Source organism: Cyrtonyx montezumae, unplaced genomic scaffold (assembly GCF_038088225.1).
Source record: "Cyrtonyx montezumae isolate F1298 unplaced genomic scaffold, pur_monq_1.0 scaffold_8, whole genome shotgun sequence".
NCBI lineage: Eukaryota > Metazoa > Chordata > Aves > Galliformes > Odontophoridae > Cyrtonyx > Cyrtonyx montezumae.
In genome coordinates this window covers 96,402,722-96,421,033 of record NW_027072089.1, presented here as the reverse complement: position 1 = coordinate 96,421,033, position 18,312 = coordinate 96,402,722, and the positions used below count along the sequence as shown (strand labels likewise).

The 18,312-nt window shown below is 42.1% G+C and overlaps 1 protein-coding gene across 4 annotated transcripts in view; it reads left to right on the top strand.

The window, feature by feature from the left end:
- The window catches only part of PDE1C (phosphodiesterase 1C), a 268,813-nt gene that overhangs the window by 194,462 nt on the left and 56,039 nt on the right, over positions 1 to 18,312 (top strand). For 3 of the 4 annotated variants that reach the window (XM_065752714.1, XM_065752713.1, XM_065752712.1), the window contains 7 exons: positions 4,473 to 4,586; positions 5,373 to 5,555; positions 7,147 to 7,213; positions 12,141 to 12,257; positions 13,362 to 13,502; positions 16,599 to 16,699; positions 18,005 to 18,133. In XM_065752714.1, coding sequence (XP_065608786.1) covers positions 4,473 to 4,586; positions 5,373 to 5,555; positions 7,147 to 7,213; positions 12,141 to 12,257; positions 13,362 to 13,502; positions 16,599 to 16,699; positions 18,005 to 18,133 — 852 coding nt within the window. The remainder of the gene's footprint in view (positions 1 to 4,472; positions 4,587 to 5,372; positions 5,556 to 7,146; positions 7,214 to 12,140; positions 12,258 to 13,361; positions 13,503 to 16,598; positions 16,700 to 18,004; positions 18,134 to 18,312) is intronic. The other variant, XM_065752715.1, reaches the window with a different exon arrangement.

Sequence of the window (18,312 nt, the reverse complement as noted above, 5' to 3'; positions counted from 1 at the left end):
CAAAGGTGGTGGATGCCCCCATCTGTGGAGACATTCAAAGTCAGGCTGGACAGGGCTCTGCTGTTGATGCCCCTGTTTATTGCAGGGGAGTTGGACTAGATGACCTTTAAAGGTCCCTTCCAACTCACACAATTCTATAGTTCTGTGATAAGTTTTCCAAAGCCAGACTCAAGAAAGAGCTTCGAGGTCATGTAGGAGCATACCATGTCTCTAACTGTAGCTAGTGGAGTATAAGTGAGATGTAGACTGTATCTGGGTCTCAGGATGTGCTGGTGACTGAGAGTTATCTGAAAGGAAGCAGCTTGGGAACAACTTCTTCCTTTCTTTACTGGACACCTCTGAAGGCAGGGCATACTCCTTGAACTTCACACCTTGTATGCGCTCTGCTCTGCAGTTGCTTGACTGTGAGTTTCTAAAAGCTGCTCTGGAACATAATTAATTTTAGGAACTGGAAAGTGTGAAAAACTTAAAGATTTTCTCCTTTGGGTATTTTAATGATAATAGATAGGAGACAATTATAATGACAAAGAAATATTTTGGTATTAATGTGTTGAACTCTCCCTGATTTCTGCAACAAGAATAATAGAGAGCTTGTGTGGACCTGACATACAGATTTACACAAAGCAGTCTGCTAGCATCACTTGGAAGAATGGTCATGTTCAGAGATTGAGAAATGTGATAATTGTGGTTTCAAAAAAGCTGTTGTATTGAGGGCTGCCAGTTAGTGTACTTTCTGTTGTGTTTGAAGGGTTCCTGCTGAAGCTCTCTTTCTACTTTGGATCTATTCCTCATTAGTACATACCTGCTATATATGCAGAGCCTTAGACTGACATGTGGCAGACTGTGGAATGAGTCATACTTGCTGTTGTGAAAAAGCACAGTGAGATCCTCAGTGACTGTGTGTTCTGTATCTGTCTGCCCAACCTGCTGCTTGAGTGAAGTATCAGAGGGTCTTTGATGCACATCATGGAGGCTTTTGTCAATGCAGCTGACTGCAGCTGCTGCGTTATGAGGTGTAGCACATGCAGTTTGCTTTTGTTTCTTCTGGGCAACATTAAATATCACGTTTTTTTGCTCTATGGTTTCATTACACCTTAGGTGGATACCATCCCTGAGCATCTGACAGTCTTTCTGTGTGATCACTGCTTACGTGGTCTGCACAGGATCCCTAGATGTGGTGTACCCCTAGAATATCCGATTTCTTGAGTTTGTGCTTTGGAGTGAGGTAGCAGATGCACACCTATTTCTGTGCAGCAATGTTTGAATAGAAACATGGTTCGCTGTGCAGTGAACATCTGTTTCTCAATCTCATTCATGAGTTTCCTACTGTTAATTATGGTCGTTTGCCAGAAAACAGAAAGGAATGTGTACCATAGCTTTATTTTGTCTCTCAATTCAGCAGACATTGTCTTTCCAGCTTGTATTAGCAGCCCCTGGGCTTTTTTTTGTAAGTAAACTGAAGCTGGAATTTGTGCAGTTGGGTCTACTAAGTAATAATTCTGATTACTATCTTGTTAATTCCTAAAGCCTTCTGGTTATTTTATTTGGCCTCAATCAGTCGTATGTTCTAGTTTTATCTGGTGAACCTCTGTGACGAACAGGGCAGAAGTAGCATCCACATTCTATATGGTTAATCATAACATTGTTAGTAATGGGTTCTTTCATCTCTGAAAGGATGGAAAGAAGGAAGGATGCATCTTCTCTTAGGCTAGTGCAGAAGGAAGCTAGTAGCTCATTTTAGCTAGCTGTGTCTTTCTTAGTGAGGGTGGGAGAAGTTTTGATACAAGTCATATAAAATTGGTAGAAGAAGAAAAGATTGAGGTGTGGTGTTGAGAATGTGCAGCAAATCACAGTCTTAAAGCTTTGAAAATAGATGTGGCGATAAGCCATGCAGTTTTGCAAGACTTCAGTCTGGTCGAGGGAACCTGCCCCAAGTGTTCAGGCAGTCTGTGCACTTTGCATGTTAATTGGAGCTGACTGGTATCCAGACTTCTCTGGTGTTAATATTCTCTGGAGTGATATGTAATGCTATTTTAGAAAAAAAAAAAAAAAGTCAACATCATAAAAACATGCCCTCTAGCTAAGGATAATTATTTGTACACAGATACTGTTATAAATAAAACACAGAGGGGAATGCTTGGAGCAGTTATTCAGAAACTTTATGCTTCACGAATACTCTGAGAAGAGCTTCACTTTTTCCTGTTATTCAGTTTGGATTTAGGGTGGTTTGGGGTCTCTGAGCTGTGTAACTTCCATGGACTAAGTCAGGTTCATCAGTTTCTTTTATTTTCCATTTCCCTGAGTCATAAACACAATAGCAAATATTTTAGGGAAGCATTACACAAGCGTGAGCAGGACTGTGGAATGGCATAGGTTTTGGATAAACTCTCATGCACACTGAAGAGCCATCTTGCTTGCTTTGCACAAATATATTGCTCTGTTGAGTTCAGTGGGCTTATCTGCAGGTGCTGGCTGAGGTTTTTATGGTGAATGCAAGCAGATATTTCCCTTGGAAAGGCAGTGTGGGAAGATGTCTTCTGGAAGTGGCCTAGCTTATTTTTCCTAAGTTTACACCGTACGTGCTTGAGCTGTCTGTGGGGTTAGAGGAGGCTGAAATGCTTAACATTGCATAGGGCTGGGCTTTTTCTTTGGGCAGTGAAGATATTGTGACTGTGACTCAACCACTTCCCTGGGCAGCCTGTGCCAGTGCTGGACCACTCTTTCTGAGCAGAAATGCTTCTTAATATCCAGCCTGAACCTCCCCTGGGACCACTCAAGGCCATTGCCTCTTGTCTCAGCACTAGTTAACTGGGAGGAGAGGCTGACCCCACCTCGCTACAGCGTCCCTTCAAGGAGTTGTAAAAAGCAATGGGGTCACTCAGGGCTTGCTCTTCTCCAGTCAGTTACAAGAGAGCAACACAAACAATTATCTTGTTTTCTTCCAATCAATATGATAATTGTGTTGTCATCATTCTTCTGGGAGGCTGACAGACCTCTCATTTTCCTGTAAGGGGTTCATGTAACCGAACCCAACTCCCTTTCTGTCATGTCTATGGACTATAGAGAGGAAGTCAGAATCTTGCCCTCTGTTTCCACTGCCTTAGTACAAGTTCCTAAAAGTGAAATGTGTAAAAAGTTTGTGGTAATGTTTTCATTTAAGGTAAAATGGTTTGCTGAATTTGCTTGAGTTCCAGAATTACTTCAGAGGCACTCTGAAATGATATTTGGACACTCTTCATTGGGACAGCCTGGCCTTAACTTTGTGATTGAATTTAGAGCAATTTCAAGCAAATTAAGATATGTGGAATGCACTGAAGATAATCAATTTCGGATTCCTTATTTAGTAGAAGTAACTGACAGCAGGTGCTGTGACTCAGTGAGTCAGAAAGTTGTAGATAACTGATGGCAAGGCAAAGACAAAGTAATGTTTTTCACATGAGAGCAGTCAATTGTTTGACAAGATTTTATTGTAATAACTGTACTCCAGTTTTGCCAGACGATTGATGCACACAGTGCTCTGCATAATCTTCTTCAGTGATGGATGTTGGTGCTGTGAAGCAACAGTTACTCACTGTGCTGCTATTAAACATGAATTTTGAATGACTTGTAGCACAAAGCTGCCCAGTAGTTATATCAATGAAATGAAAGTCAGGAGGAGCCCAAGATAATGTTTATCCTGCAACATTAATTCCTTTGGCTCATGTACAAGCAGTGTTTCTGATAATGAGGGATCACATCTCTAGATTCCCCACATGTGGGATGAAGGAGGTAGAAAGCTTCTGAACCCCTCTTTGCTGTTGTTCCCTCCCCATTCTGTCATCAAGAATGAATTATTGAGTGATACTGTTGCTTTCTTGACAACAAACAAGCAGATGAGCTGATTTGAGCAGATGTAGAAGGACCGCTCCTGTTCAAGGTTCTTCCTGTGTCTAAATACATAGTTTTTTGTCAAAGACACCATTGCCACTAGGAGTGGTGTTTATGTGACTGGGCTAGACAAATAATCAATGGGTTTTATGGTTTTTTTTTTTTTTTCTCTCAATAGCTTCAGTGTTTAAGGGGTGGGGAGCAGAAGGAAACCTGGGAGGAAACTGCTGTTGATGCAGTGCACCTTAGCATGCAAAATAGCCTTTATCACTGTCTGAATTCATCAACAGATAGTGCTCCATGAGTTTATTGATTTTTTTTTTTTGTCTGGATTGAAATCACCTCTCTTAACTCCTTTGTTGAATTCCAAGAGATTTCTATTTTAACATACTTGAGTATGACAGGGAACTGTCACATCTCACTGACTTATTTGAGCCTGAGTATAATGTGATGTTTGTTTAATGTCATGGTGACTGATTGTTTTTTAAGTGTTCCGTGGACTTCCCAAAGCTTACCTCTGCCGATCTTGTCTACCAGGTGTCGTGCTGGATCCAGCTTTTAACTGATCCTCTTTCTTCTAATTGTTTTTTATTTTTCTCTTCCAGGTTGCGATCTTTGGTAAAGCAGCTAGAGAGAGGGGAAGCTTCAGTTGTAGACTTGAAGAAAAACTTGGAATATGCTGCGACAGTCCTTGAGTCAGTATACATTGACGAAACTAGGTGAGCTAATTACAAATATTAATATTTATCTTGCATGTGGCACCAATGACACAAAATTGTAACGTACACATCAGCTGGAATAGTTGTTGTAGCCCTGATTTATTATTCACAGAAAAAATATTGTATTTCTTGTAGAGCAGATCTTCAGTTCTCGGTGTAAAAACGTCTGTGAGTTTCATGTGGCAAGGGGGAGATAAAAAATGATCAAAAAATTAGCATATGTTCTCTTGGAGGAAGATTTTCACAAGAATTGTTTTCCACTGTTTCTGAAAGTTTCTCTGGAAAAGTCAAAATTTGTACCCCTCTATTTCTGTTGGGTAGAGTTAGATGGATTTGCTTTTATCAAGTTGTTGAAAGTCCAAGTTTTTTTACTCAAGTTTGCAATAGAAATAGACAGGTAAGAAATTGTAGAGGAATTCCACTTTCTGTTGTGTGCTGCTACCCCAGTTCTGAGTCACTCAGGTGGTCAGGATAGGAAAGGACAGGACTGTGTGATACTAACTGAGAAGTCAGATGTGATGTGACTGTCAGTGATCTCTGATGGGCTGAAGGTGAGGTGTGAGTGAATGATTATGTAGTTGTACTTCAGAAGACTGATACTTCTTTGTTGTCATCCTAGTAGAGAGTTTCGCAATCCAGCATTTAGCTGTGCAATCTACTGAAGACTTTCAGGAAGAGGTTTCATTATGCTTTTATTAGAATAGAGATGCACATTTATTTTTGGTTAATGATGCAGTGCTCTCCAAGGCAGTATTTTTTTACCCTTTGTTTTCCTCCCTCTTCTAGGCGTTTACTGGACACAGAAGATGAGCTCAGTGACATCCAGTCTGACTCCGTGCCTTCAGAGGTCCGGGACTGGTTGGCTTCTACGTTCACACGGCAAATGGGGATGATGCTCAAAAGGACCGAGGAGAAACCACGGTTCAGGAGTATTGTCCATGCAGTACAAGCTGGGATATTTGTGGAAAGGTAAAGGAACATGTAATTACTTTGTTCTAGCAGCTGCTCATGCACTGCCGATTGCATCTGCAGTACTGCGTGAAGAGAACTTCTGATATGATTCTAATGATGTTTCTATGAAGATCTGATTGGCAGATAGCTGCTAGGAGAGTGCAACCTGAACCAGTACTCATGGATCTATTTTTAGCATAATAGAGATGTGATAGCACAGGTGGAATGATTCTGAGAGAGAATACACACCTCTGCATAGTCCTAGGTCAGGACTCAAGAGTTTTTAAGATTTCCTAAGTTCAGATCAGGCCTTACCTCACCCTTGGACCTCTGATGTCTATTTTTTATTTATTTATTTTTAATGAAGAAGATGATCTTGTGTCATGGTACTCATGGCCTGAATCAGGCAGCACATGTATGGACCAAGACTGCTGTGAAATGTTTGGAGATCAAGAGGGGATTTCCAAAAATTGCTGCATGTGTGCTAAGAGTGGCAGAAATAATGGTAAAGCTAATAAGACAACATCAGCTGTCATTTCTCCTTGGGAAAGACTCCTCCCAGGCTATTTGTGAATTAACCCTCGCTCTCAGTGAAGGATTTGCTAGGGAAGGAAATAAACGACTGGCAGAAAGCTGGCTGTCGGAGGCTGTGATGTAGTGGATTTGAGTAACTGTGAGATGAAAATGTTGAGATGGAAAATGGCACCAGGGGAGTTGTTGCTCTCCTGAGCTAAGGCAGAGGGCCTTTGCCTGAACTGTCTGAAAACTACTGGGTCCTGGAAGGAGGGGGTAAGAAATAGTGTGATTTTGGCAGTGGCAGAGTTCTGCAAAGGGGACTGACATTTTTCATGTTTGAGAGCAAGGTGAAAGGTGGCAAGGTGAAAGGGAAGTGAAGGACTTCATGCATGGTCGTGTCAGTGGGAGAAGAAAGCTTTCCTCCATCTCTTTTTACTCCTGTGTTTCTGAAGTGCAAAAAAGGGTGAGCTATGGAAAGGTGTTTGAACAGTCAGCTTTTGTGAATTCACTAAGCCTATGAAAATGTGTGGCCTGAAAACAAATATAGTTCAATGCATGTTTTGTACAGATAACGGATGTAGATTATTTCCTCGTTCTCTCTCATCCACACACAAAGAACACCCAAAAGATGTTGTACAGATGTTAAAATAAAAAAAGTAGAGAAAAGTTAACAGTTGTACCGAACTGGAGCTGATGACTTGCAGACTCCAGAACATTTCAGTACATTCAGAATGAGCTCTCATGCTTGACAAGCAAGAACTACAGAAACTGAAAGGGCCATGTGGTTTGCTGTGGTGGGAAATGGGGGACATCTTGTGTATATGAGTGCAGCCTTTCCCTCTGATGAAGATCTGGCATTAACAGATTATTGCTAATCTTCAGCCTGGGGTCCAAGGTCTGATATGCTGGGAAGCATATGGCCTCGGGTAAAGATCTACAAGAAAAGTGGTATAGAGAGCATGTGTGCAAGCTAGAAAGAAGGAAGAAATGGTAGTTAGAGTTTGCTGGACTATCCAGTATCCCCTGTGATAGTGTGTTTCGTTTCTGCAGTATTGTTTATTTATATGTTGCCTTATCTATTTTATCTTGGTAGAATGTACAGGCGGACATCCAATATGGTTGGTTTGAGCTACCCACCAGCTGTAATTGGAGTGCTAAAGGTAAGCCTAACAAAAAGGTGATGGTGGGAGAAGGCTGGGGTGTCTGTACAAAGCATTGGGGTAACACTGTGATGTTTTACTTGGGGAAGAGAGTCTTTGAACTTGCCCTTTCCTTTTTTCTCATGTTTAGTCTGGCTCATCTCCATTCAGAACTTACTGGCCTGTGGTAATATTCTTTGAGTAAAAGAAATAATAGAACTTAAAAATTGCCTTATTCTTGAAGATTACAGCTCTGTTCTAGTGTTCAACTACGAAGCCTTTGACTTAGTAATGCGTTGAAATTAATCTCAACTTTGCAGAAGGAAGAATGAAAATGTGGGTTCAGAGAAATGGAAAAGCAAATGTATCAGTTGCTCTGAGAGAAGGGATTTTCTTGCACTGTTTGGGTTTATATCTTCCTTCAAGACCACAGTCAACTTTGGAATAATAATCTTTATGTTGTGAGAAATTCAGAAATTAAAAATGAGAGGTCAGAAGTAGTCTGAAAAAAAACCCAGATATATTAGGGGTCACAAGCGGAACCAACTAAGCTGGAGTAAGTGAGGACACCATCTTGGTTACTCTAGGGTGTATTGCTTTCAAAACTATGTTGAGAACAAGTCTGTGCCTGGATGGTCTTGTGGTAGGTAATGGATGTGGCTTAAACAGGAATTGGTTGTTTAGAAGAAGTGGTCTGCATCTGAAATGAGACACTGTCCTTAATGTCTCCGCCTCATCATCTTAACAGGAACTGGTACCTTTCTTGTTTGTTTTAGTTCAGAACAGACAAGTAGAGACAAAGGAAAATCCAAACTTGTAGCTGTCTGAATGCTTGGTAGGCTCTGTAAGTCATGCAGAATGATGGAGAAATGTACATTCCTATCTCTTCAGCTGATCTGGATTCCCATAATTAAGATTCCCCTCAGAGTGAGAATGACAATGATTGAGATGACACTGACTGAAAAGTAGTTTGTTTTTGAGTGATGTGCCTTTCCTTTTGCGGTGGTGACCAACAGGATACCTTCTCTGAGAAACCCAAAGCTGTGGAATCATCCTGAGAAAATTAACTGGGTTTTAATGAAACAATGAAATGCTACAGCTTCTCCGAAGTATGCAAATAGAGCTCCTGCTTTCATTACTGAGAACATTTTTCTCCTCCACCACAAAGCGTCTGTGAAGTTCTGCTTACCTTTTGATTTCTCTCCAACACAGGCATCATGTCAGCAATAATTTTTTTATACGATCATAAAATCCTCTAATTTTCAAGGTGTTGCTGGTGCTGCCATGCTCTAAGCAAAGTGCAACACCCTCTTGCTTCCTTAAGGGGAAATTTTCCCCCTAGTTCTTTCAAGTAAAATGAGACTGTCATTATTGCCATGCGCAAAACTTTTGTTGGCCACACAGGAAGAAGGATTTCTCTCTCAGTGAAGTCTAAATTACTCTACAGTAAAACTTAGCATCTACTTGGCTATAGCCACATTTTGGTGCAACAAATGTTTTTCAGTTTTGCCATTCGTTTTATGAGGTGCAGGAGCACAACATTGCTGCAATAAAAAGAGACATAAAGAAACACAAACCTTTTATTTCTGTAAATAAGATTGCCTAACGGTAATTTCTTTTTCAGTATATTGAAACAATATTTTCAATTTCATAGGAACTAGAAGTAAATTAATATATTAATGTTATCTAATAAATATAAGTTTAAATATACATTATCTAATAAATACAAGTCTACATATAAATAGATAATAAATATGACAACATATAAAATAGATAATATAACTTTACATATAAATCATAGGTTCATAGGTTCATAAGGTTGGAAAGGACCTACAAGATCATCTAGTCCAACCATCCTCCTATCACTATCCCTACCCAACTACTAAATCAAATCCCTTAGCACCTCATCTAAACGCTTCTTGAACAGCGCTAGGGATGGTGCCTCAACCACCTCCCTAGGCAGGCCATTCCAGTGCCTGACCACTCTTTCAGAAAAAAAATGTTTCCTCAGGTCTAATCTAAATCTTCCGCGGCGCAACTTGTGGCCATTCCCTCTTGTCCTGTCGTTATTTATCAGGGAGAAGAGGCCCACCCCCTCCTTACCACAACCTCCCTTCAGGAAGTGGTAGAGTGCAATAAGGTCTCCTCTGAGCCTCCTCTTCTCCAGACTAAACAATCCCAGCTCCCTCAGCTGCTCCTCATAAGACTTGTGCTCCAGACCCCTCACCAGTTTTGTTGCCCTTCTCTGAACACGCTCCAGGGCCTCAATGTCCTTCTTGTAGTGAGGGGCCCAAAACTGAACACAGTACTCGAGGTGCGGCCGTACCAGAGCTGAGTACAGGGGGATGATCACCTCCCTGCTCCTGCTGGTTATACTATTTCTAATACAGGCCAGGATGCTGTTGGCCTTCTAGGCCACCTGGGCACACTGCTGGCTCATGTTAAGCCGAGCATCAACCAACACCCCCAGGTCCTTTTCCTCTCTACATTCTTCAAGCCATTCTGCCCCAAGCCTATAGCATTGCATGGGGTTATTGTGGCCAAAGTGCAGGACCCGGCACTTGGCCTTTTGAACCTCATCCCATTGAGCTCAGCCCAGCTGTTCAGCCTATCCAAATCCCTCTGAAGGGCCTCCCTACCCTCAGGCAGTTTGACACATCCTCCCAACTTGGTGTCATCTGCAAACTTACTGAGGGTACACTCAATTCCTTCATCTAGGTCATCAATAAAGATATTAAACAAGATGGGCCCCAGAACTGACCCTTGGGGGACACCACTCGTAACAGGACGCCAGCTGGACTTAACTCCATTAACCACTACCCTCTGGGCACGGCCCTCCAGCCAGTTCTCCACCCAGAGAAGAGTGAACCTGTCCACACCACGGGCTGCCAGTTTCCTCAGGAGAATACTGTGGGAGACCGTGTCGAAGGCCTTGCTGAAGTCTAGGTAGACTACATCAACAGCCTTTCCCTCATCTACCTGTCTGGTCACCCAGTCATAGAAGGAGATGAGGTTGGACAAGCACGACCTGCCCTTGCTGAACCTGTGCTGGCTGGGTCTGATCCCCTTGTTGCCATGCACGTGTCGTGTGATTTCCCTCAAGATCATCTGCTCCATAACTTTCCCTGATACCGAGGTCAGGTTGACAGGCCTGTAGTTCCCCGGGTCTTCCTTACGGCCTTTCTTGTAGATGGGAGTCACATCGGCAAGCCTCCAATCTTGTGGGATCTCTCCAGATAACCAGGAATGCTGATAGATGGCAGAAAGTGGCTCGGCAATCACCTCTGCCAGCTCCCTCAGCACCCTTGGGTGGATCCCATCTGGTCCCATGGACTTGTGGCAGTTCAGATGGAGGAGTAGATCTCTGACCGTCTCTGCTTGGATCACAGGGGGTGCATTATGCACCCCGTCCCGGACTTCCAGGCCAGGGTGAGTACCCTGTGGACAACTGCTCTGTCTATTAAAGACAGATGTGAAGAAGGCATTGAGAACCTCAGCCTTTTCCTTATCATCTGTGGTTACATTCCCTGCCTCGAGAGAAATTTTCCTTAGTTTTTCTCCTGCTGTTAATATATTTGTAAAAGGGTTTCCTGTTCCTTTACAGCAGTAGCCAGTCTAAGTTCAAGCTGGGCTTTAGCATTTCTAACTTTCTGCCTGCGAATCTTGGCCAGTTCTCTGTAGTCACCCCAAGTAGCCCAACCCATCTTCCAGAGGACATAGACTCTCTTTTTCTCTCGGAGTCTTAACAAAAGTTCCCTGTTCATCCACACTGGTCTTTTTCTCCTCCGGCTCGACTTACGGGACTCTGGGACAGCCTGCTCCTGTGCCTTTAAGATTTCCATCTTGAGGAGCATCCAGGCTTCCTGGACCCCTTTACCCCTCAGGAGCAAGTCCCAAGGGACCCTTGCAACAAGCACCCTGAACAGGTCAAAGTCTGCCCTCCGGAAGTCCAAGGTAATAGTTTTGCTAGTCACCCTCTTGACGTCACCCAGAATAGCAAACTCAATCATATTATTGTAGATTACACGTATAATTATATAATTATTATAGACAAGTAATTGCTAAATGCTATTGCTTCTTGACTGAGACAAAATACAAACAGTCCAAAAAGGGCGTAGAAGTAGGAAAGAGGTTCATGGGTTCTAGGAGAGATCTCTTCAGAGATCAAGGTGAATTCTCTGTTGATAGATCCTGAGAGCTGTCAGCTCCCACTGCCATCCATTGGAGTTGAAATGGAATTCAACCTTCTGCAAGGAAGTTTGTACATTATAGTTCAGTGTTATGAGCTGGGAACTGAACTTCTTAGGTCTCTCGACTGAGCACCCTGCAGCATTAGTGTAGCAGTTACAGCTAACTGTATCTCTCTCAACTGCAGTTAGAGTTACTTTTAGCTCATAAAGGTAATTTTTTATCCCATTGTCAGCACTCAGTGTAGCATTACTATGGCTTTCTCTTACTTTTGTAAATTTTTAAAAGCCCCAGGCAACTCACTCATCTTTAAAAAAAATAAAAATGTTAAAGACTATTAAAAGATAATTAGATGTCCTTGGGTCGAGCAAGACAGCTTGAGATATTTATGATGCTGTTTCACTGCGCAGCAGGTGGTGAAAATATGACCACAGACGGGTACACTAGTGCCCATCCCAGCGTTTCAGTGACAAAGGCAAAGCAGGATTCTTTTTGCCCTCAGCCTTTACTGATTCAATTGGTGTATCAGTGTGACTTGAATAAGCAAGAAATTTAAGTTATGAAGAGAGGCTTCTTAAATGTGAGTCATACTGTCCTCATGGGTAAATTAGACTCTGTCTTGGTTAAATTAAGTGGAGAATGTTGTAAATAAAATCTGTATACTCTCATCTTCCATTGGTAGATATAAAGTAATAGAAACGGAAGTGTGATGGTAAAATGGATGATCAGATTAACATTTGTTTTCTACTCATTTTTGCAGAATGTAGACAAGTGGTCCTTTGATGTTTTTGCACTAAATGATGCCAGTGGAGATCATGCACTGAAATTCATTTTCTATGAACTTCTCACACGCTATGATCTGATCAATCGTTTCAAGGTCAGTAGATACAATATGGGTGTCTTTTTCCAACTGGACTTTCCTTCTTGTTCTGCTTTGTTTTATTCAGAAGGCACCGATTTTACCTGTATTTGAAGGTGTAGGTGAAGACTTGGTGGTCCCTGTTATTTCCCCTAAAAGGGGGATAGAATCTGCAGCAACCAGGGCCAACTGTTTTGCAGGTCGAGCATTTTAGTGCAATAGGATAGCATGAAGCAGGAGGGTTTCCAAACATTCTTACGTCTGAAACTCCGTGGGAATGATAGTGTCATTCGCCTGAGCTTCTTAGGAATCTCTAGCGTGCAATCGAAAGATGAACGCTTTATCTGCCTGCTGAGAAATGGTTGAAGATGATAACTGATTAAAAATGCATTGCCCCACATGCTTGAGGGCTCTATAAACATAGGAATGTTTAGGGGATTTCAGTTTGTGCAGAGCATTGGAGAATCCCTGCTGCTTTTCGTATGTGTGTGCAGCTGACAGCACCTAGGTAGTGTGCTCCTTAGAAGTCCCCTGACTGTGATTTTACGTTGTATGTACTGATATGCTCTTGGAGCCAAAAAAGCATGGCACACCCCTGTTATGGGAAGACTGGATTTGGCAGTGAAAAAACAGAAGTGTGATAAACGCTGCTTCTCACCATAGAGTATCTCAGGCTTACTATATGATGCGTGTCGTTACAAACTGTACAAGTTTGTGAGTAGTAAAAGCAGTGATACGTACAAGTGTACTGTCAGGGGATGAGATGGACCCTCGTGTCCTAACTGCAAATATTTCTCCAGGACCAAGAAATCAAGTGCTCCGTGTTGCTTTCTGAACTGTTTTTTTTTTTCTTTTTTTTTTTTTCTGGGCAGCGTTTCATAGTGTACTGACTCATGTGTGTTTATGTGCATTTGTGATTCATCCATAATGTAATTAGGGATGGGAAAGCCATTTTGAGGAAGTGAACTTGGTTCAAGAAACACCTTGTTTAAGGTGTTTTAAGATGTTTGTACTTCCCAAATAAATAACTGCTCTTTGGGGCCTCTTCTGAAAGCTGTCTCATCCAAATTCCACCTATTCCAGGTGATTATTTCATTTTTAATTCTGTGCTTCTTTTCTTAGATCCCCATTTCTGCCCTGGTGTCCTTTGTGGAAGCTCTGGAGGTTGGATACAGCAAACACAAAAATCCTTATCACAACCTAATGCATGCTGCAGATGTGACACAAACAGTCCATTACCTCCTTTTCAAGACAGGCATAGTGGTATGTACAGGAGTTGGTATCCTTAATACATAATGAGGTTGCAGTATTTTTTGTTCAGTGAGGAGGTTATCATAATCCAGAGCAGAACCCATTTGTAATGTAGAAAAATGTAATTTGCAGTGGCTCTGCTAATAAAAGTAGAGATTTGGGATTATTTGGAAGAATTCTGGGGGGGATATGGGTGTTTTAACTGAATGGAGAGAGGATGCGGTTTTGTGGTTTTGATGCCGGTATTCCACATCAGAGCATCATGCCGGCAGTTAAGGCGTTAATGCCGTTGGGAGCAGAGGGGTGGAGCTTTTGCTCCCCAAAAAAGCAAAAGCTTTTTTGCCTGCTCTGCCTCGGCACGCTCTCTCGGCTGCCGTGGGGTCTCAGCACATGTGCTTCCCCTGCAGTTCTTCCCTAACGTGAGCTCTCAGATTTGGTTTGGAAACTTTGTTTCTCTCAGTTGTTCAATTTTATTAGATTTAGTAAAGTTGCCGTTCCTTCTCAAATCGTGTCGTGCTGTTGTTTTTTGTAGACCCATCATCTCTTACCTCCGTCCCCTTCCCCCCCCCCCCACCTCGCGTAGCGCATGGCTGCTCGGGCGGCCGCGTAGCCACTGACAGGCTGCAGTTTCTGTCTCTCGCTCTCCCTTCTCTGGTTCCCTTGTGTCGCTGTCATCAGCTCCACAGGCTCTTTGTCTATCTCCATTGGCTCCTCTTCATCCATTCTGCATTCTGTCACCCCAAGTTTTCTCTTAGGGGAAGGATTTGTTGCTGCTGAGGGGCTGCTCAAAGTGCTAGCTGCCTCTTCAGCTGCACAACTGGTAATGAATGCAGTGGCAAGGTTTGAAACTCTGGGTAATGACATCAGCAGCCAGTCGGGTATGGTAGTTGAGCAGTGTTTTATAGCTAATGAATCAGTGCAGCGTTTGAATTTAAGGCCTACGGACGGAGAATTGCCCCAGTTTTGAAGGAGAAGGAAGGATGGGGGTGCTGAGGGACACTTTTCTGGATATAGCTCAGTTGTACCATTGTTTTTAGCAGAGAGAAGTCGTGCCCCTTGGGCATAGGGCCCCTTGGAGACTCTGGCCCATTTTTCATCCTGTGCCTGAAATCTGTTTGTAGTGATGAGTTGCAGAATCATCCCAGGAGAGTTCTCTTCCCAGCAGCTTCCTGGCTGCCTACAAGTGAAGCCACCCTATTGCCCAACAGTAGTGGAGAGGGGACAAAGTGTACTAACAGCCCACGGACAGCCTGGGGACATGCAATCAATAAAGAATTGCTGAGTTTCAAGAGTTTCAAGGGTGGTGTGGGTTCTCCTTTCCTGTCTTTCACGTCTGGCCTGGAGCATGGAGGAGGCAGCATCTCCTCTGCCAAGAAAGAGCAGTGGGGAGGAGAGAGCCTGGCATCCTCTGGGTGGCTGGGCTGGGCTGGGCTGGGCTGGGCTGGGCTGGGCTGGGCTGGGCTGGGCTGGGCTGTGCCGTGCTGTGCTGGGCTGTGCTGTGCTGTGCTGGGAAGATGGGTCCATTGAAGGGTCTGTGAGATCCTTGAGGCCTCGTGGTGGCTTATTCACTATGAGGATGGGAGGGCTAATTTGGAATTGTTTCCAAAATTTGGAAACATCAATGTTTCCTCCTCCCTCTCTCCTTTCTTTTCCCTCTCTACTTTCTTTTCACTCTCTTTTCCCTCTCTCCTTTCCCACTAGATTGCATTGTTTCCTTTTTTCTTGGATACAGACTTCTGCGTTTTGAAAAAATGCTTTCTGCTGTTATTTTTCACCTGTCCTGTCTTTGACCAATTGTGTAGAAGGCAGAAAGTAACTTAGTCACCGTGTCTGTTCCTGTCTTGATCTCTTTACCCTCCCACTTTAAAAAACTAAAACTAAAAATACCTTTAAGCTGTATGTTTAATGCAAGGAAATTTTTAATATCAAATCTACCTGAACAGACATTGATGTTTGGGGCTATCTCCAGCAAAGGGACTGTTCCGGGCATTAAGACAACAGATAAGACAAATTGAGCTTTGTAGGGATGACTGTGAAAGGCAGGAGAAGAGCTGGACAGGTAGCTGTGTGCAGAGCCCCTCATTTCTCTGTTCTTTCCCTGCTTGTAGTTAGCATAACAGGGTTCACCCCTGAGCTACAGCATGCACCTAAAATGCATTTACAAAACCATACTACCTTTAATGGGTTTTGAGTTTAAAGGTAGTTCTTACCTGTTGGCAGAGTGATGGTGTGCTGTTACCAAAACATTTGGCAACTGGTATGGCAAAGGTTTTCTCCAGATTCTAGGAGCATGTTGTGCAAATATTATACAGCATCTGCAGTATCAAGAGGCTTTGTCTCTGATATTCTTGATCCTATCAGCACTCTTTGCTTTGCTACCTGTGGGAAAAAATGGCACGAAGAAGTCACTGATTGACTCAGAGGGAAATTATTAAAAACATCCAATTAATTTAGAAATCCAAGTCACAAGCGGCAATAGCCTTTAAGTTATGAGTTTGTGTAGGCAATCAGGGACAAAAAAAAGAAAACCTCAGGACTTTCTCAGATGTTTCTATCAATGATGAGTAACAGGACACGTATCTTTAAAGACTTGTGTTTCCTGTGCTCATTATAGTTCAGAGATTGACAAAAACTCCTCTGCTTAGTGGAAATTAGTGCCATTTTTATGTATTTGAGGCTCTGTTACAAAGTTGAACCAAGCTGAAAATACATACCTTGGTGGTGTGTGCACACATGCACATGTATTAGTAAGTTCTTGAAAAAAATTGGTATTCTTGAGATTCTCCTTCTTTCTTCCTGAGATTTTCCTCTCTTTCTTCCTCACAACTTTTCTTTAAGAATGGCAACTGTTTCCCCTCACTATGATTTAAGCCTTTTTTGATCTTGCAACTATTTTGCTGAAGTTCAGTTTATTTAGATGAAGTGTCAGTAAAAACACTGAATCAGCTTCTGTCTATCAGCCAAATAAATTTGCTTTAAAACAACTGGCAGGCTGCAGGGGAAAGGCAACGATGTGCAGCATCGACTGTCAGCAAGGGATCACTTGCCTTAAAACAAAAGCCTGAGTGCCTGGGAAAATGATCTGATTGCTCTGTAATTTCTTTTCAGCACTGGATGACAGAGCTGGAGATCTTCGCTATGATCTTTGCAGCTGCTATCCATGATTATGAACACACAGGAACCACCAACAATTTTCACATCCAAACACGGTGAGGCCATCATAAATCATGATGAGTGATTGGGGAAGTTTTTGGAAAATAACAGTACAGCCACACAGAAACATGTGGGAACTTTTGCCCTCAAGTGATGCAGGAGGAAAGTTCAATTCCTAACTCTATATTTAATTTTCTCTTACTTAGTCATTTTCAACCATATGTCTGTATTATAGATTCCTGACTATTGTGTCATTTTAATGATCAGGAAAATAGATGTTCCCAAAATATTTGTGTGAAGTTGCTGAAGACTGATTGTTGTACAGGTTGATATATTTCATCAAAGATACAGTTTTGAAGGAGATACTATAGTTAAAGAGTTCACCATTATCTGTATTTATCAGTATACCCCAGCATGACATATACTGTTCTTATTAGATAAACATACCAGCTGCAATGGAATATGTTTACTACTGCCTGTTTGGGAGTAAGTCATTGCACTCACATCTTAAATCTTTGTTAATTCCTAGAGAGCAGTCAGCTATATACAGACTGTACTTGGACTGGCATTATTGTTGATCTTAGAGTCTTCTGTGGGGCTTTGAGATTGACGGAAGAGTGGTATAGAGAAGATTCAGAAAAAGTTCAGTTATAATGTATTTTCTGTGACATTGAACAACAGAAACTGTTCTAAACTGTTGGGGCAAAAAATTTACACTGCTCTTTGGGAGGCAGGATGGACAGAGTACTGTAACAAATCATATTCACTCTCTGTTGCCATTATCTTTGGGCAACCACAGTTTAGCTATTCATCAATTTCAGATCCATAACATGGAGCCTAAAATAAGGTGTGAAGTACCTTTGGTCTTACACCATCTCACTGGGACTTGCCCTTCTGTGCAGCATAGCCTGGTACATAGATAACTGAAAGCAGCTCTGTTATATCTTGCTTTTAGCCAGTTTACTATTCTGGAAACTTTATGGGGACACGTACCACAATTTCTTACTTGGCTACACTGAGGCTTCAATTTGACAGCAACGTACACAGGAACTGGAAAGGAGCCTTGTGATTCAGCCCTAAATTTACATTCTCTCTCTCAGTTAGAAAGCTCTCAGTATCCTTTTCTAATGTAATGTAAGACTAGGTGAGTCTTGGCTGTTGAAAGTGTTTGTGGTGAATTTTCATCTTCAGTTTTCTTTTAATGAATAACAGCAATGAATTAAGTATCACAGGTGCTCCCAGAATGCCTATATGTGTGCTAAAGGAACTAACCTCTATATCTGAGCAAAGAAAAGCTTTTGAATGAGACACTTCAGATAAGAAAGAAACATAACCTTCTTACGTTTCCTTTTTAATCCCAGGTCAGACTCAGCCATTCTGTATAACGATCGTTCTGTGCTTGAAAATCACCATGTCAGTGCAGCATATCGTCTTTTACAAGATGATGAAGAGATGAATATTTTATCTAATCTCTCTAAAGATGACTGGAGGTAAACATGAACATGGTAGCAGAATATTGCAACATCATCACAGACTGTTATTGCTTTGTTTGAATAGCAATATGCATCACTCTGTATGGCTAAGAGAGAAAAAAAAAAGCTTTATCAAGTGTTTGACTTGCTTCACTCTGTATTTGGTTTTCACCTCAGATAGAAGTCAGACTAAAACT